Source organism: Brienomyrus brachyistius, chromosome 16, assembly GCF_023856365.1.
Source record: "Brienomyrus brachyistius isolate T26 chromosome 16, BBRACH_0.4, whole genome shotgun sequence".
NCBI classification, from domain to species: Eukaryota; Metazoa; Chordata; class Actinopteri; order Osteoglossiformes; family Mormyridae; genus Brienomyrus; species Brienomyrus brachyistius.
The window spans coordinates 28,704,365-28,724,732 of NC_064548.1; the positions used below are offsets into that span (position 1 = coordinate 28,704,365).

The window sequence follows — 20,368 nt, forward strand, 5'->3', positions numbered from 1 at the left end:
GGTCAGCTTTAAACAACTGCTCAAAGTAGCCGGCCCAGTGGGTCACAAGAGCAGTGTATCCGTAAGGACTGTTCCATCATCCACCCTGACTGCAAGTCTCTGAGGAACAGATTCAGATGTATGTGATGCTTCAATTCCTCTGTGGGATGTGGGTCACGAGACCACAGATGAGGTGTCACCTGCTTACAGATTTGTCTATCAACTGCCTCGTTATCTGCCCTCAGAGCTTCACAGCTCTCCACCTCGATTCCCGGTACAGACTGGAGTTTCCACCAAGTCATGTACTGCAATTCCTATCAATAATATCCAGGGCGCCCTGAAAGATGAAAGACCTCCTTATGGAAACACCAGCAACAGCAACACAACCCTCGGCAACCTTCAGGGTCTTATCATGGAAGGTCTCCCACATCACATTAGAGTTGGCAGTCACACCCAGATCTGCAAGTTACTCACACAAAACTCAACAGAAACAGCTTGATCTTGGAGTCTGGTCAAGTCCAGCCTCATTCACCTAGTGGGATCTAAGCTGAATCTTCAGAGTAGCAACAACAAGTCTGTGGTCAGAATTCACAAACTCTGCAGGAGTCTCCAGCATCTGCCCACTAGGATGTGATCAATCTCCTTTCCAGCACCACCAGTATAAACAAGTCCAACGATGTCACTCAGGGCCTTGGAACCTGTGAAACACCTCGCAGCCTCTGACCTTTCGCAAAGTCAAGGAAACTGGAGCCACTCTCACCCTGTTCTCCAGACCCATGGGGACCAACACAATCCTCATAGCCAGCCCAGTCAGTGCCTGTGGTCGCATTGAAGTCACCCATGACCAGAGGAGTACCCATAGGACACTAAATTGAGAGTAAAATGTCTCCCTCAACATCATTCACCGTGGCCGGTGAATACACTGAGACAACAGACAAGACCCCCAAGGAGTGCTTTAGCGTGAGTCACATACTGTAATATGCTCGTTGAAAGACACCATCTGACATCAGACACCATCTGTAGGATCCAATCCGTCACAGCAACAGCCACTCCCTAAGCATGGAAGACAGCAGAGCGACCAGACCAAAATTAGGTGTTCCCAGCTTCAGAGATCTGACCACTCCCTGGTCTGTGTACCTCAGAGAGTGTCGCCACTGAAATGTGGAGTTTACAAAGCTCCGCCGCAAGCAGAGGAAGATGATCATCTTGCCGGAGAGACAAGATATTCCACGTGCCTACCTGGATGGGCTTCCTCAAATTGGGACCCAAGAGCCGCCATGCAGCAGGCAACGCCTGTTTAGGCTGAGCTGCAGAGTTGCTGTGAAGTGTTTTAAGCTCTTATGTAGACTCCTAGTGAAGTTTTGTGTATGCATGGGCAGTGTAAGTTTTAATGTAATGATAAGCTTATATTACCCTGCCTGGTATTACTCAAATATACTCTCATTTAAGGCAGAAGTTTCTTTCTCACTGGTTTGCTCTGGTTTGTTCTCAAGCTCATGCCACATACAGCAAGTGTCTTCTCCAGTAGCCATTCCAGCCAAGTCATCCCTCCTGAAGGTGATCTTAGTAGGGGATGGTGGTGTGAGTGAGAGTTCCCTTATGACTCGCTATATCACCGATAAATTTGATGCACACCTCCTCCACACCATCAGTACCCGGGTTCGAGTCTCCACCTGGGTCACATGTGTGCGGAGTTTGCATGTTCTCCCCATGTCGTCGTGGGGTTTCCTCCGGGTACTCTGGTTTCCCCCCACAGTCCAAAAACATGCTGGGGCTAATTGGAGTTACTAAATTGCCCGTAGGTGTGCATGTGTGAGTGAATGGTGTGTGAGTGTGCCCTGTGATGGGCTGGCCCCCCATCCAGGGTTGTTCCCTGCCTAATGCCCATTGCTTCCAGGATAGGCTCCGGATCCCCCGCGACCCAGTAGGATAAGCGGTTTGGAAAATGGATGGATGGATGATAAGAAATCACTTTGAAATCTCACAATCTGTGGGCTGTGGAAGATGTGGGAGAGTGAGGTTAATATTTACAGTACATGTATTTTTAACCTAACCAAAGGCGAAACCCCATCTACCATAATTTGTAGTACAACATTATTTTTGCAGCCATTCTAGATTTGTCTTTTTTCCTGTAAGCAGCAGGTGTCACTATTCTGCAGCAGATGTAATCTGAAGCACAGTTGACGTATTTGTAAACGTTTTACCACTACAAAAGTGATGTATTCTTTATGGTACTACAGATATTCTTATTAATGGACAGGAAATCACATGTAACAAAGTGTTGCCTCAAATGTAAAATCAATGTTTTACGTTATTAAACTTGTTCACATGTTTGCATGCTTTGCAACTTTTGGATCCATTATGTTTTTCCACTCTTCTTGAGTATTTCATACACAAATCCAGTATTCCAGATTTTATGGACAATTCTTATGCCTTTCTGAAAAGCATCCTGACATGTTGACGTGGCTGGAATAGACCCACTCTCAGTGCCGGTCCCCCAAAGCAGCCCATTTCAGACACGCCCCCACTCTCAGTGCCGGTCCCCCAAAGCAGCCCATTTCAGACACGCCCCCACTCTCAGTGCCGGTCCTCCAAAGCAGCCCATTTCAGACACGCCCCCACTCTCAGTGCCGGTCCCCCAAAACGGCCCATTTCAGACACGCCCCCACTCTCAGTGCCGGTCCCCCAAAACGGCCCATTTCAGACACGCCCCCACTCTCAGTGCCGGTCCCCCAAAGCGGCCCATTTCAGACACGACCCCACTCTCAGTGCCGGTCCTCCAAAGCGGCCCATTTCAGACACGCCCCCACTCTCAGTGCCGGTCCCCCAAAGCGGCCCATTTCAGACACGCCCCCACTCTCAGTGCCGGTCCCCCAAAGCGGCCCATTTCAGACACGCCCCCACTCTCAGTGCCGGTCCCCCAAAACGGCCCATTTCAGACACGCCCCCACTCTCAGTGCCGGTCCCCCAAAGCGGCCCATTTCAGACACGCCCCCACTCTCAGTGCCGGTCCCCCAAAGCGGCCCATTTCAGACACGCCCCCACTCTCAGTGCCGGTCCCCCAAAGCGGCCCATTTCAGACACGCCCCCACTCTCAGTGCCGGTCCCCCAAAGCGGCCCATTTCAGACACGCCCCCACTCTCAGTGCCGGTCCCCCAAAGCGGCCCATTTCAGACACGCCCCCACTCTCAGTGCCGGTCCCCCAAAGCGGCCCATTTCAGACACGCCCCCACTCTCAGTGCCGGTCCCCCAAAGCGGCCCATTTCAGACACGCCCCCACTCTCAGTGCCGGTCCCCCAAAACAGCCCATTTCAGACACGCCCCCACTCTCAGTGCCGGTCCCCCAAAACAGCCCATTTCAGACACGCCCCCACTCTCAGTGCCGGTCCCCCAAAGCAGCCCATTTCAGACACGCCCCCACTCTCAGTGCCGGTCCCCCAAAACAGCCCATTTCAGACACGCCCCCACTCTCAGTGCCGGTCCCCCAAAGCGGCCCATTTCAGACACGCCCCCACTCTCAGTGCCGGTCCCCCAAAGCGGCCCATTTCAGACACGCCCCCACTCTCAGTGCCGGTCCCCCAAAACGGCCCATTTCAGACACGCCCCCACTCTCAGTGCCGGTCCCCCAAAGCGGCCCATTTCAGACACGCCCCCACTCTCAGTGCCGGTCCCCCAAAGCGGCCCATTTCAGACACGCCCCCACTCTCAGTGCCGGTCCCCCAAAGCGGCCCATTTCAGACACGCCCCCACTCTCAGTGCCGGTCCCCCAAAACGGCCCATTTCAGACACGCCCCCACTCTCAGTGCCGGTCCCCCAAAACGGCCCATTTCAGACACGCCCCCACTCTCAGTGCCGGTCCTCCAAAGCGGCCCATTTCAGACACGCCCCCACTCTCACTGCCGGTCCTCCAAAGCGGCCCATTTCAGACACGCCCCCACTCTCAGTGCCGGTCCTCCAAAGCGGCCCATTTCAGACACGCCCCCACTCTCAGTGCCGGTCCCCCAAAGCGGCCCATTTCAGACACGACCCCCACTATCAGTGCCGGTCCTCCAAAGCGGCCCATTTCAGACACGCCCCCACTCTCAGTGCCGGTCCCCCAAAGCGGCCCATTTCAGACACGCCCCCACTCTCAGTGCCGGTCCCCCAAAGCGGCCCATTTCAGACACGCCCCCACTCTCAGTGCCGGTCCCCCAAAACGGCCCATTTCAGACACGCCCCCACTCTCAGTGCCGGTCCCCCAAAGCGGCCCATTTCAGACACGCCCCCACTCTCAGTGCCGGTCCCCCAAAACGGCCCATTTCAGACACGACCCCCACTATCAGTGCCGGTCCCCCAAAGCGGCCCATTTCAGACACGACCCCCACTATCAGTGCCGGTCCCCCAAAGCGGCCCATTTCAGACACGACCCCCACTCTCAGTGCCGGTCCCCCAAAACGGCCCATTTCAGACACGCCCCCACTCTCAGTGCCGGTCCCCCAAAACGGCCCATTTCTGACACGACCCCCACTATCAGTGCCGGTCCCCCAAAGCGGCCCATTTCAGACACGACCCCCACTATCAGTGCCGGTCCTCCAAAGCGGCCCATTTCAGACACGCCCCCACTCTCAGTGCCGGTCCCCCAAAGCAGCCCATTTCAGACACGCCCCCACTCTCAGTGCCGGTCCTCCAAAACAGCCCATTTCAGACACGCCCCCACTCTCACTGACGGTCCCCCAAAGCAGCCCATTTCAGACACGCCCCCACTCTCAGTGCCGGTCCCCCAAAGCGGCCCATTTCAGACACGCCCCCACTCTCAGTGCCGGTCCTCCAAAACAGCCCATTTCAGACACGCCCCCACTCTCACTGACGGTCCCCCAAAGCAGCCCATTTCAGACACGCCCCCACTCTCAGTGCCGGTCCCCCAAAACAGCCCATTTCAGACACGCCCCCACTCTCAGTGCCGGTCCCCCAAAACAGCCCATTTCAGACACGCCCCCACTCTCAGTGCCGGTCCCCCAAAGCAGCCCATTTCAGACACGCCCCCACTCTCAGTGCCGGTCCCCCAAAGCAGCCCATTTCAGACACGCCCCCACTCTCAGTGCCGGTCCCCCAAAACAGCCCATTTCAGACACGCCCCCACTCTCAGTGCCGGTCCCCCAAAACAGCCCATTTCAGACACACCCCCACTGTCAGTGTTGGGCCCCCAAAGCAGCCCATTTCAGACACGCCCCCCACTGTCAGTGTTGGGCCCCCAAAGCAGCCCATTTCAGATGTCCCAGTGCTGGGCCTCTTGGCAGCTGCTTGTTTCAGTCAAGATTATGGGAAGCAGATCGAAAGTTGAAGGGAAATGGAGGGGTGGGGGTTTAAAAATGAATAGGAAGAACAGAGGCCCGTCCTTTCTGAAGGCAGGAGGTCAAGACTTCCCTTGTCCTGCAGAGAAGGATTCTCTTCTCTGTGTGAAGCACAGGGGGATATAGGGCCCCACATGTCCTCAGGGATGGAGTGTTATACTAAGAAGAGGAAGTGATCGCTAGAGCACAGGGCTCAGGCACGACTCCCAGAGAAAAGGAGGCAAAGGAGCCAGGATTAAACTCACCCCTCAAGTAATCAATGTTACAGGCATTACAAGAGCATTTGTGATGCTGGGATTAAACTCACCCCTCAAGTAATCAATGTTACAGGCATTACAAGAGCATCTGTGATGCTGGGATTAAACTCACCCCTCAAGTAATCAATATTACAGGCCATTACAAGAGCATCTGTGATGCTGGGATTAAACTCACCCCTCAAGTAATCAATGTTACAGGCCATTACAAGAGCATCTGTGATGCTGGGATTAACCTCACCTTTCAAGTAATCAATGTTATAGGCCGTTACTAGTGCATCTGTGATGCTGGGATTAACCTCACCACTCAAGTAATCAATGTTACTGGCCATTACAAGAGCATCTGTGATGCTGGGATTAAACTCACACCTCAAGTAATCAATGTTACAGTCCATTACAAAAGCATCTGTGATGCTGGGATTAACCTCACCTTTCAAGTAATCAATGTTATAGGCCGTTACTAGTGCATCTGTGATGCTGGGATTAACCTCACCACTCAAGTAATCAATGTTACTGGCCATTACAAGAGCATCTGTGATGCTGGGATTAAACTCACACCTCAAGTAATCAATGTTACAGTCCATTACAAAAGCATCTGTGATGCTGGGATTAACCTCACCTCTCAAGTAATCAATGTTATAGGCCGTTACTAGTGCATCAGTGATGCTGGGATTGAACTCATCCCTCAAGTAATCAATGTTACTGGCCGTTACAAGAGCATCTGTGATGCTGGGATTAAACTCATCCCTCAAGTAATCAATGTTACAGGACGTGACAAGAGCATCTGTGATGCTGGGATTAAACTCACTCCTCAAGTAATCAATGTTACTGGCCATTACCAGAGCATCTGTGATGCTGGGATTAACCTCACCCCTCAAGTAATCAATGTTACAGGACGTGACAAGAGCACCTGTGATGCTGGGATTAAACTCACTCCTCAAGTAATCAATGTTACAGGCTGTTACCAGAGCGACTGTGATGTCCGGGATTAAACTCACCCCTCAAGTAATCAATTTTACAGGCCGTGACAAGAGCATCTGTGATGCTGTGATTAATCTCACCCCTCAACTAGTCTATGTTACAGGTCAGTGCCTTTGCCATACAGTTAGCCATGCATTTTGCTGAACATCATCAGAGATAATGAGGGTAATCTCAGGCAAATCAGTAACATGAGAATTTTCCAGCATTAACAAGCCTGCAATGTTTTAGGAGTTAACTGCATAATTTAGTTATCTACATTTTTGGGAGACAGTGGGTCAGTGGGTCACTTACCACGCACTTCTGGGTCGTTTCTGGCTCCAGCTCTCCCAGCAGTATGCATGTTCTCGTCACGCTTCCTGAAGCTTCTCCCACATTTCAGAAACACAATGATGATGTTGTGTTGGGATGCTGGGTTGGTGTGCCCTGTGCTTTCTGGGATGAACCCCAACCCTCTCAGGACCCTTCAATGGTTAATAGGTCATGAGAAATGAATGGATGGGTGGTGGACTGGGCTGTTATTCTTTGCAGCCAGCTAATCTGCCTAAAGGTCAATCCAGGCTATATACAGTACTGTATATATACAGTAGCTCCTGCTGAGTTCATACAGTTTCACACACAGACAAATCACAATTTGGGTGTTGCAGTTTGAATTTCAGTATAGTGAATGGAGGCCAACATCAGACTCCTTTCCCTACAATTACTCCAAATAATCTGAGTTTAACTCCAGTTCCTACTGAATTTAATTCATATTTCCAGTTTACTTTCCAGCTATGCAAGTGACAATATCACTAACTCAAACTATTGTTTTTTAGATAGTGTTTAGCCCTCCTTCCTAAACAAAAAAAGTTTTTTTTTTTTTAATAACCTCAAGCTCATTTATGCGTCATTAAATTATAAACGAATGGTTAATTTTCTTATGGTCAAACTTAAAATGCTATTAGAATAATATGATTTTTTTATCCTCCAAAAGAAATCTCTATTTATAGCCACGATGGAAAAAAGAAAAACAGCAGAATCCTTCTCAGCTGGACGTAGGCTATAGCAATGACCAGCACTCTATTTACCCAGCATGCATTATCTCTCGAACTGTTTGTCTTGAGACGGTGCTATAAGCACATAAGCCCAGTCATTTAGTTCACACAATCCAGGACTCAGCATAGGAAGCCATGGTCATTGACGGCTGGATACTCACTAAACTGAACAATCCATGCTAATTAGCTGGAGTGAAGTGTCACAATCTAATTATGCACACCTTGATGGCAACTCCAGTCTGTACCAGGAATTGAGAAGGATGACTGCAAGGGCTCTGAGGGCAGACAAATAGATCTTTGTTAGAGGGATCTATGAGCAATTGACACACCATCTATGGTCTAGCGACCAAACATCTAGCTTACAGAGGAATGAAAGCATTACATACATCCTAATCTGCAGTGCTCTGGGACCCAGGTTTGAGTCTCTGCCTGGGTCACATGTGTGTGGAGTTTGCATGTTCTCCCCATGACGTTGTGGGGTTTCCTCCGGGTACTCCAGTTTCCACCCAGTCCAAAAACATGCTGAGGCTAACCGGAGTTACTAAATTGCCCATAGGAGTGCATGCGTGAGTGAATGGTGTGTGAGTGTGCCCTGCGATGGGCTGGCCCCCCATCCTGGGTTGTTCCCTACCTCGCGCCCATTGCTTCCGGGATAGGCTCCAGACCCCCAGCGACCCAGTAAGATAAGCAGTGTGTAAAATGGATGGATGGATGGATGGATATTTGCCGATGATCCTGTGATCGTTGCAGTCAGTGGAGGCTTTGCTCAGGGCCTCTCAAGATATGAGTGTAGAGTCTGGGATATACGTGCACTCACACAGAGACGCACACAAGCACAAATAACTGGAAATTGCTCAGAATTATAAACAAAGTTCCAAGTTTACTTCCAAGTTTACGGTACTCTAATTCATTTCATGGTCACTTGTCAAAAATAAGTTGAGAGAATGCATTTTACTTATCAGTCCCGACTCATTCAGGGCCAGTTAATTGAGACCTTTGCTGGAACCAAACGCAGGATTATAGGAAATCTATCCATCCATCCATCCATTTTCCTCCGCTTATCCGGGGTCGGGTCGCGGGGGCAGCAGTCTCAGCAGGGAATCCCAGACTTCCCTCTCCCCGGCCACTTCTTCTAGCTCCTCTGGGGGGACCCCGAGGCGTTCCCAGGCCAGCCGAGAGACATAGTCTCTCCAGTGTATCCTGGGTCTTCCCCGGGGCCTCCTCCCAGTGGGACATGCCCGGAACACCTCCCCAGGGAGGCGTCCCGGAGGCATCCGGATCAGATGCCCGAGCCACCTCATCTGACTCCTCTCGATACGGAGGAGCAGCGGCTCTACTCTGAGTCCCTCCCGAATGACTGAACTCCTCACCCTATCTCTAAAGGAGAGTCCAGCCACCCTGCGGAGGAAACTCATTTCGGCCGCTTGCACCCGCGATCTCGTTCTTTCGGTCACTACCCATAGCTCATGACTATAGGTGAGGGTAGGAACGTAGATCGTCTGGTAAATCGAGAGCTTCGCCTTTTGGCTCAGCTCTCTCTTCACCATGACAGACCGATGCAGCGCCCGCATGACTGCTGACGCCTCACCGATCCGCCTGTCGACTTCCCGCTCCATCGTTCCCCCACTCGTGAACAAGATCCCGAGATACTTAAACTCCTCCACTTGGGGGAGGACACCATCTCCAACCTGGAGAGAGCGTTCTACCCTTTTCCGGCTGAGAACCATGGTCTCGGATTTAGAGGTGCTGATTCTCATCCAAACCGCTTCACACTCGGCTGCGAACTGCCCCAGTGAGAGCTGAAGGTCATGGTCCGATGAGGCCAACAGAACCACATCATCCGCAAAAAGCAGAGACTTAATCCTGAGGTCACCGAACCGGACACCCTCAACGCCCTGGCTGCGCCTAGAAATTCTGTCCATTAAAGCTATGAACAGAATCGGTGACAAAGGGCAGCCCTGACGGAGTCCAACCCTCACTGGAAACAAGTCCGACTTATTGCCGCCCATGCGGACCAGGCTCTGGCACCGGTCATACAGGGACCGAACCGCCCTTAAAAGGGAGCCCGGAACACCATACTCCCGGAGCACTCCCCACAGGACTCTCCGAGGGACACGGTCGAATGCCCTCTCCAAGTCCACAAAACACATGTAGACTGGTTGGGCAAACTCCCATGAACCCTCCAAAACCCTGCTGAGAGTATAGAGCTGGTCCACTGTTCCACGGCCAGGGCGAAAACCACACTGCTCCTCCTGAATCCGAGGCTCGACAGGCCGGCGGACCCTCCTCTCCAGCACCCCCGAATAGACCTTACCAGGGAGGCTGAGGAGTGTGATCCCCCTATAGTTGGAGCACACCCTCCGGTCCCCCTTCTTAAAGAGGGGGACCACCACCCCGGTCTGCCAGTCCTGAGGCACTGCCCCCGATGTCCACGCGATGCCGCAGATGCGTGTCAGCCAGGACAGCCCCACAGCATCCAGAGCCTTAAGGAACTCCGGGCGAATCTCATCCACCCCCGGGGCTCGGCCACCGAGGAGCTGTTTGACCACCTCAGTGACCTCCGCCCCAGAAATAGGCGAGTCCACCCCCAAGTCCCCACACTCTGCTTCCATATCGGAAGGCGTGTCGGTGGGATTGAGGAGGTCTTCGAAGTATTCCTTCCACCGACCCAAGACGTCCCGAGTTGAGGTCAGCAGTGCACCATCCCCACCATAAATAGTGTTGATGCTGCACTGCTTTCCCGCCCGGAGCCGCCGGATGGTGGACCAGAATCTCCTCGAAGCCATCCGGAAGTCGTTCTCCATGGCCTCGCCAAACTCCTCCCACGCCCGAGTTTTTGCCTCAGCAACTGCCAAAGCCGCATCCCGCTTGGCCTGCCGGTAGCTGTCCGCTGCCTCTGGACTCCCACAGGCCAAAAAGGCTCGATAGGACTCCTTCTTCAGCTTGACGGCATCCCTTACCACCGTTGTCCACCAGCAGGTTCGGGGATTGCCGCCGCAACAGGCACCGACCACCTTACGGCCGCAGCTCTGGTCAGCCGCCTCCACAATGGAGGGACGGAACATGGCCCATTCGGACTCAATGTCCCCCGCCTCCCCCGGGATATGGGAGAAGTTCTGCCGGAGGTAGGAATTGAAACTCTCCCTGACAGGGGGTTCTGCCAGACGTTCCCAGCAAACCCTCACTATACGCTTGGGCCTGCCAGGCCTGGCCGGCTTCCTCCCCCACCAGCGGAGCCAACCCACCACCAGGTAGTGATCAGTTGACAGCTCCACCCCTCTCTTCACCCGAGTGTCCAAGACATGCGGCCGCAAGTCCGATGACACGACTACAAAGTCGATCATCGAACTGCGGCCTAGGGTGTCCTGGTGCCAAGTGCACATATGGACACCCTTATGCCTGAACATAGTTCTTCATTGTTCTACAATCCTTCACAGCCTCAAGGTCACTCGCTAATCTAGCCTTTGACCAGTGCCCATTGAATTAACCATTAAAAATCAGTGCTTAAGTGCATAATATCCAGAAATTAAAGGAAATTGTGTATTTGTCAGGTAATCAATCCATGTACAATGCTTACAGAAAGTCTTGTGACTCGTGCGTAATTTTATAAAAATCAATTTGTTTACTGCAAAAATCCATGCAATAGACAAGCGATATTTAACGTATCTGCGCACAGATGTTTTCTTTTTATTGTCTCGTCATTTTTTGACTGAATCATTCAGTTCTGTTCTTGCTATTTTGCTATGAAATGCAATTGTAGTCAGTGGCTCCCAAAGGGATACAAAAGAGAACAGAGATGCTTGGTGTTTTATGTTACTGCAAAGGTGTCACTAATTATAAAGCACCCATTGAGAATGCTTGTCACTTAACTTTGTAATTCATAGCAGCTCTTTTAGAACTATAATTTGGGTTTCAATTTATTACTACTTGAAATAAATGTTTTATCTAAAATTTGTTGTTTCAAATGGATAAAATAATGGTTTTGTTATCTAAATAAATAAAATTGCAATATTTTTTTACTGAATTAGGCAAACATCCCAAGACTTTCTGTGAGCACTGTATGTATGTTCTGTATATATATGTGGAACATATACAGAATTCTGCTGACAGTATTTTCTATTATAAAAGAAACAAAAATAAATTGAGAATATCAGTACAAACTGATAGTTCTGCTCCATTGACATTAAATGTTTCTGTTTATTCACAAAACATAAATATGTTTTATCAAGACACACTAGAATGATGAAGGGTCTTATTTCACTCCACAAATGGTCATTATCTACTCCAACAAAACACATGAAACCTTGTTGGCACTTGTAGAAAATATCCGTTTACTACAACATTACAAATTGTCACGATACAGAATTCATAAAACTTTAAAAAAATAAAAATAGAAACAAAAAAACTATGACTACAATGCATTTGACATGAAAGGTTTTGTTAGAAATAAAATAAAATTAATAAAAATAAAACAAAATAAAATACAGTATGTGCAAACAATGGCTACAATTTTTTTGTCTTTTGATGACTATACATCACCTGTATCATGTTCTATTCATGCGATAATGAATAAACACCAAAACATCCCTGTACATTATTTCCTACGGAAAACAAATCAGTAATTTACATCAGAATTTAAGCCTTCATACATTAAAGCAACATAGAAATACACCGTTCAAAAATAAGTTTTCATTTTACGGTTTAGATGTGTTTAAAAATATTTAAATAAAAAATTCTTCACATATCACATATTCATATTGTGTTTATTTGGCTAGTTATGCTTCTTCTGGGGGGGTCATGTGACTACAGAAAGTATGAGGTCATGGTCTAAACTGACCTTCACTGTAATCTGTGATCTCACCTTTTCAAAAGATCCACATTTGTAAGTCTGTTGTGGTAATGGTGTGTAGTACATAATACTTGATTGTAAATCAAAATTTAAAAAATTACAAGGAAAATACTTGGCGGATACATCTTTTACACAAGGTGAGGGTGATGTTATAATCAAAAATAATAATCGACCAATGAGCATTCAGAACCAACTGAAGAAGGCAGTGATTACCATTATGTTTTATAACAGAAAATGTTGCCAATGCAATTCCTGCTATAACAATCAGTTCACTTAATGCTGTCTTTTTTCATGCTGTGCTTTTATTTTTTATTTTTATTATTTTAATGCAAAATGCAAAATTTGAATGGAATATGAGATTGATATTTTAAAAAATGTGAACTTCTGCCTCCCGATTTTGCATGCAACAATATAAATGCAGAACTACAAATATTTTTTCTGTTTTAGTAATGGATCTGAATAATACTGTGAATACATGCTGCTTGACCTATGTAGTTTTTACTGGTTAAATCACCCTAAATTCTTAATAGGTCTCATCAGTGTTAGTATTTGACATTTGAACTTGAGGTAGATTAAAAATGGTCAACATTTTAGGTCACTGTACGTTTAGGGAAACTCATCATCAATATTGCATAATTCTTTTCCTTAAACAGGCAGACATATGCTGGAGTCTTTATAACAAATGAGAAGAAAATTATATACAATTTTTCACTATGTACTAAAAGTTGTTTGAAAAACAGGAATATTTCTCAAACTGATGTTTCCACTAGACCACTTAAAACTACATTTCTCAAAATACAATGCATGCATTGCTCCCCCAACAACACCACATCTCCACACTCGTTTCGGTACAGCGATTCCCTCCCTTTAAAGACAAGATGATGCATACAGACAGTCATGCACATATAAGCACGTTGCACTAATTTTGCCTACTTATCCAAATGTATGTTCCTTTAGCTTCTTCTGCTAAAACCTGGCAAACCATGAGCATAAACTCTTTCTTCAGAGTGCAATGTCTCAAGGTTTATCGGTAAATTGCAGAGATAGAAATAGGACAGAAGATCATTCTGAAACACGAACAATTAAAAAGGATATATATATATACACATACACACACACTATGGGTCTTCCTGGTGTCATGTCAGATTAATGCAGAAAATTATGCTGATGCACTAGCTGTTAGGGGCTGTGTTAGTGCTGCCTGTTCGGGTTACTGGGCATAACTGAAGATTTATTTTGTCTTCATCCTTCATCTGGCACCTAGAGTGGGCAAGAGAAAGGGGAGGGTGGACCTGCGGAATCCTTATGAGTAGGAATTGAGGCATTCCTTTGAACGGGACTCGATATCTTGCAGCTCCTGTTCCTCCTTGGTTTTGATGTCCTGGTATGCATGCATGTGGCTAGCATCTTTAAGGTAAGCCCAATTGGCTGACAGGATCATGAGGAAGTGGATCTGGAAGAGAAGGGGGTGGGGCAAAGTGGACAACAAGAGCGAGGGTCAGATAGCAGGGCAGGCCATGAGGAAGCGAGGCTATGCCTGTGAGCTGAGGTGGACGGTGATATTGTGGGTCAGAGAGTAGAGCGGACCACGGTGAAACGAGGCTATGCCTGTGAGCTGAGGTGGACGGTGATATTGTGGGTCAGAGAGCAGAACTGACCACGGGCAAACGAGGCTATGCCTGTGAGTTGTGGTCGATGGTGAGAGTGCGGGGCAGAGACCAGAGCGGACCACGAGGAAACGAGGCTATGCCTGTGAGTTTTGGTCGATGGTGAGAGTGCGGGGCAGAGACCAGAGCGGACCACGGGGAAACGATGCTATGCCTGTGAGCTGAGGTGGACGGTGATATTGTGGGTCAGAGAGCAGAGCGGACCACGGGGAAACGAGACTATGCCTGTGAGCTGAGGTGGACGGTGAGAGTGCGGGTCAGAGACCAGAGCGGACCACGGGGAAACGAGGCTATGCCTGTGAGCTGAGGTGGACGGTGATATTGTGGGTCAGAGAGCAGAGCGGACCACGGGGAAAAGAGGCTATGCCTGTGAGTTGTGGTGGATGGTGAGAGTGCGGGTCAGAGAGCAGAGCTGACCATGGGCAAACGAGGCTATGCCTGTGAGTTCTGGTCGATGGTGAGAGTGCGGGTCAGAGACCAGAGCGGACAACGGGGAAACGAGGCTATGCCTGTGAGTTGTGGTGGACGGTGATATTGTGGGTCAGAGAACAGAACTGACCACGGGCAAACGAGGCTATGCCTGAGAGCTAAGGTGGACGGTGATATTGTGGGTCAGAGAGCAGAACTGACCACGGGCAAACGAGGCTATGCCTGTGAGTTGTGGTCGATGGTGAGAGTGCGGGGCAGAGACCAGAGCGGACCACGGGGAAACGATGCTATGCCTGTGAGCTGAGGTGGACGGTGATGTTGTGGGTCAGAGAGCAGAGCGGACCACGGGGAAACGAGGCTATGCCTGTGAGCTGAGGTGGACGGTGAGAGTGCGGGTCAGAGACCAGAGCGGACCACGGGGAAACGAGGCTATGCCTGTGAGCTGAGGTGGACGGTGATATTGTGGGTCAGAGAGCAGAACTGACCACGGGCAAATGTGGCTATGCCTGTGAGCTGAGGTGGACGGTGAGAGTGCGGGTCAGAGACCAGAGCGGACCACGGGGAAACGAGGCTATGCCTGTGAGCTGAGGTGGACGGTGATATTGTGGGTCAGAGAGCAGAGCTGACCACGGGCAAACGAGGCTATGCCTGTGAGCTGAGGTGGACGGTGAGAGTGCGGGTCAGAGAGCAGAGCTGACCACGGGGAAACGAGGCTATGCCTGTGAGCTGAGGTGGACGGTGAGAGTGCGGGTCAGAGACCAGAGCTGACCACGGGGAAACGAGGCTATGCCTGTGAGCTGAGGTGGACGGTGAGAGTGCGGGTCAGAGAGCAGAGCGGACCACGGGGAAACGAGGCTATGCCTTTGAGCTGAGGTGGACGGTGAGAGTGCGGGTCAGAGAGCAGAGCTGACCACGGGGAAACGAGGCTATGCCTGTGAGCTGAGGTGGACGGTGAGAGTGCGGATCAGAGAGCAAAGCGGACCACGGGGAAACGAGGCTATGCCTGTGAGCTGAGGTGGACGGTGAGAATGTGGGTCAGAGACCAGAGCGGACCACAGGGAAATGAGGCTATGCCTGTGAGCTGAGGTGGACGGTGAGACCGCGGGTCAGAGAACAGAGTGGACCACGGGGAAACGAGGCCATGCCTGTGAGCTGAGGTGGACGGTGATATTGTTGCTCAGAGAGCAGAGCGGACCACGGGGAAACGAGGCTATGCCTGTGAGCTGAGGTGGACGGTGAGAGTGCGGGTCAGAGACCAGAGCGGACCACGGGGAAACGAGGCTATGCCTTTGAGCTGAGGTGGACGGTGATATTGTTGCTCAGAGAGCAGAGCGGACCACGGGGAAACGAGGCTATGCCTGTGAGCTGAGGTGGACGGTGATATTGTTGCTCAGAGAGCAGAGCGGACCACGGGTAAACAAGGCTATGCCTGTGAGCTGAGGTGGACGGTGAGAGTGTGGGTCAGAGAGCAGAGCTGACCACGGGGAATCAGGTCTATGTCTGTATGCTAAGGTGGACGGCGGGAGCGCAGATCAAAGAACAGAGTGGTCCATAAGAAAGTGAGGTTATGTCCATAAACTCAGACAGAAGGCAAGAGCGTGGGTCAGAGAGCAGAGTGGACCACGGGGAAACGAGGCTATTCCTGTGAGCTGAGGTAGTGGGAAAGGATGCACTAAGGGCACATAGGAGGGGGGCCATCAAGGCTTCACCATGGCATGCATGGGGAGATTAGGCGAGGTAACTGACTGTAAGTTTATAGAAAAAGGGAGAGCCACCAACACCAAGCACATCTGCTCCGGCTAGAACATCCTCTACAAGAAAGACCATCACTGACTTTTCTTTGCAAACAAAGCAGGTTTATTTAATGTAGAAATGGAAAAAGACTACAATTCAATTTTTAAAATAAAAAAAAATTAAATACTATTGAAATAAGAAACAAGTAGACATGAACAGACAAAAATCAAATATAAGCATGCAGATTCAGTGTTATAACAGAAAAATGTGGAAATTAAACACATTTTGACAGCAATTGTGTTTGGATAAAAAAAATTTAAGAAATAAAAGAAAAACAAGAAAAACAAAATTGTTGACGACTGAAGCTACAAAATCAGGTCTCATATACTTCCTATCAAAAACAAGATAAATGACCTGTAATATGGGAATCTTTAAGTTACTCAGTCTCGCAGCAGTACATCTCTGGCATGACACAAGTCCTTCATTAATGTTTGCTGCCTGTTCATACTATCACTCCTAGTGACATCTCTGGAATTGTTACATCCTCGTACAGGCCACAAGAACAGCCTAGAGCACAACATGCGGAACTTGGCTTGAGAAAGTTATTTCATTGCAGAGTCTCTATTTTGTATAGAGAAAACCGACAAATATAAGCAAATATATGAAAAAAGTGATGGCGTTTACAGTAGAGAAGCGCCAGTAGACACTAACACGAGAACTTTCCAGAAATTTCTGCAGAATCGAAATGCAGGAAGCAGAACCCGCAGGTAACTGTGAGTGACCTCAGGGTGTGGGTGTTTGCATGCGTTGTATACGTCTGTATAATCTCCTGAAGTTTACTCTTTGTTAAGATCTGCCTCATGCAATACAGCCTGTGATAGGAGGAAGACAGGCTTTCAGCTTTGTCCGCTCCCTTGATAACATCAGAGGCTGCTTGTGCTACTTGACCCAATGATGACTACAACCCCTGCCAAGTGTCACGCCGCCTTTCCGATTGCCTGTTACAAGAACCTAACCCTCTATACAGACACTAAGTTAGGTATATAAAAATATATTTACATATTATGTCAAAGGAAATGGAACTTTTGCTTCTACGTTCTGATTTTAGTCCACGTTGTCAGTTGGATGCCTCGTAGGCAGCACAAAGGCATGCGCATTAGAATTTAGTGCAGCAGGCTTCCTGACTTTTAAACTTCAAAACAGCATAGTTATAGGTTGTGGCCATCATGTAGATAAGCTGGTGGAAGAAAACAGAACAACAGGAAATGAGGAATCACACCGGTCAACACTCTCTGCCATGGGGACTCACAGCGGTGACACACACACTCAGTGGCCACTTTATTCGGTAGACGTCGCTAGTAAAATTAGGAACCTACATTTACCTCTGAAACTAACATGATGAATGGCTCTTCAGATATTCCTTTCTCTGCGCCACTGTTGTACTGAGTTGGTTTTTGTACTTCTGCCCTTCCTGTTAGCTTTCCTGTATGCTCTCCTCTTAGCTTTAAGGAGTTTGTGTTTTCTGCTACCAAAATTCCCTTGTTTTTTGTTTTTTGTTTGTCGCACCACTCGCCGTAGGGGCACAGTGGGCGAAAAGCCCAGACAGCTAGCTATTTCTGAGATGCTAGAACCACCAATTTTGGCACCAACAGTCACACTACATTAAAAATTTGTAACATCAGACATCTTGGGTATTATAATTGTCAAACATTAAGTGAACCTCTTCAGTATGTCCACATACTATATGTATTCAACTGCAACCAAACATTTCTCTGCAAGTGGACTTAATAAACTGGCCACTGTGTGCACGCTAAATTAATGATACACATGCTGAATTCCTTTCATTTATTGTTCCATCTACTAGGAAAGCTGTTACAATTCTTAAATAAGAAAAGAGCCATGTTGCTGAATTCCTTTCCTGTTCTGCAAACTGCTCCTAACAGCATGCCTTCGGTAGCATGGACACACCCATTGTACTGTTTCCATACCCACACACTGCCCCTACTGGCTAAATCACGTCACCAGTCAGTTAATCCTTTAGTAAATAAATAAACAAACAAATAAACATATGAATAAATAAATGAAATGAACAAACAAATAAATACATAAGACAAGCAAACAACTAAATAAATATGATGTGGAAAAATGTTTTTAAAAAACACATCACATCAAATCAGCTGCATGGGAAATGAGCTAGAGAATGAAGGGACACAGCAGCCCAAACCTACAGAGCACTACGCCAGGCAACAAAATCCAAAGGCACTGTAAGCTTACCAGGGCGATAACAGTGGCTCCTGCCCCAGCACAGGCTACTATGTACAGGTGATAGGAGAGATAGAACTGCAAAAGACAGATGGTCCGGTGAATCATAGAAGCCAGTTCCGTGCTTTTACAGTGACTTTTCACAGTTTGCGGCAGAGCTATTTAACCAGACAGTAATATATCCATAATCATCCACCCATCTTCCATATATTTTGGTCTATCCATCATCAATTACGAAAAAACCTTTGCAAAACAATCAACACCGAATATAATAATTAATTTAATCAGTTGCACATTTAAAAGTGCACTACACCTTCATATAAATGATTGTATAATTTTATTCTTCAATGCCATGCATTTAATCGAGATGTCATTTACTGATGCTGAGGTTTCCGTTTTGCTTACCTCACTGGTGTCGCAGAAATCACCCAGTGTAGCTCCGCAGGCCTTCCCCGGAGTGGCAGTCCATGGAATAACCCCTACAAGAAAGAGAACGTAATCTTTCATAGCATACTGTATGTAAAGAAGAGTAGGGCATAGAAGGCAGGCTAAAATCTGTCAATCAGGATGTCATGTAATATTGCCAAGAGGTACAGTGACAGGTGTACAGATACATATGTTCAATAGAAACTGTAGTCAGGTGACAAACCCACTCAAAGATTAAACTTTTGTCTTGTTATTGATCATTAATGAGACTGACGTGTTTTTTTCTACTGCCAGAGGAAACACTCTTGGATACTTATGCATGACTCGCCTTCCCCATTTCCTGTTCTTTTGTGATTGCCCTTGTGCTAACTGCAAAACAGCTGTTTTTCTTGTGATTGTCCTTGCGCTAACCCTAAACAGCTCTTTTTCCCTATGATCACCTTTGTGGTAACTCACAACAGCGTTTTTTTTTCTTGTGATTGCCCTTGTTGTAACTCTAACCAGCTCTTCTTTTTCTTGTGATTGCCCTTCTGCTAACCCTAACCAGCTGTTTTCTTTTTCTCGTAATCGCTCTTGTGCTAACCCTAAACAGCAGCTTTATTTCTTATAATTGCCATTGTGATAAACCTAAGTAGCTCCTCTTTTTCAAGTGATCGGCATTGTGCTATCCCCAAAACAGCTCATTTTTTCCTGTTAATTGCCCTTATGCTATCCCTAACCAGCTCTTTTTTTCCAATCCCTGTCATTGTTTTTATGCCGAGTACCACTCCCAGCTGAAGTCCCTTCCGATCAGCCATCATTCCTTGCTTCTTTCCCTTGAGCAGCCCAGCCCAATGATGGAGAGTGGAGGATGAACAGTGTGTCTTCGACATAAACCCCCTGTGAACGGCATTCAGGCTCGCTCACCATACTGGCGCACATCAATGCAGATGGAGTCCTCGGATGTCAGATTGGCCACCGGGGACCTCAGGGCAGCACAGGTGGACCACATGTTGTAGAAGAGAAAAACAGGCACCGCCGAGAAGCCAAAGACTCCCAGCCAGGCCACGCCCAGGATGTAGGTCAGGAACACAAACTGAACAGATACAGATGATCCTTCATCATAATCATCATCATCATCGTTCCTGTCATTAAAGATCATTCTCATTGACATGATCTGATGTTATGAAGCCCTGGCTGATATTTTAATGCAAGTCCTAATAGAATCAAGAGTCAATGAAGATCTCCATAGCAAGATGGTGCACTGGAAGGTGGCAGCCCCAACACACCATGCCACTGATGCAGCGACCACACGCTGTGGTCTTGAACTCGTTGCGGTGCTCCTTGACAGCGCTGGTCGTGTAGAAACCTTCGGCCAGTAGAATGATGCCATACAGGAAGAAGAATGAGGCGATGCCGTAGATAACATACTGCATTAGCTGCACCC

At 48.3% G+C, this 20,368-nt stretch overlaps 1 protein-coding gene across 3 annotated transcripts in view; it reads right to left on the bottom strand.

The window, feature by feature from the left end:
• Positions 1-11,975: 11,975 nt before the first annotated feature.
• LOC125709571 (neuronal membrane glycoprotein M6-b-like) overlaps positions 11,976-20,368 on the bottom strand; it is a 37,493-nt gene continuing 29,100 nt past the window's right edge. Inside the window, exons 3-7 of one of the 3 annotated variants that reach the window (XM_048978162.1) lie at positions 20,211-20,367; positions 19,849-20,017; positions 18,922-18,995; positions 18,529-18,594; positions 11,976-13,877 (exon numbers count right to left, since the gene is read on the bottom strand). In XM_048978162.1, coding sequence (XP_048834119.1) covers positions 13,728-13,877; positions 18,529-18,594; positions 18,922-18,995; positions 19,849-20,017; positions 20,211-20,367 — 616 coding nt within the window. In that variant the 3' untranslated portion in view covers positions 11,976-13,727. Of the gene's footprint in view, positions 13,878-16,350; positions 17,492-18,528; positions 18,595-18,921; positions 18,996-19,848; positions 20,018-20,210; position 20,368 lie in introns of those variants that run through there. The other 2 variants (XM_048978161.1, XM_048978163.1) reach the window with 2 other exon arrangements.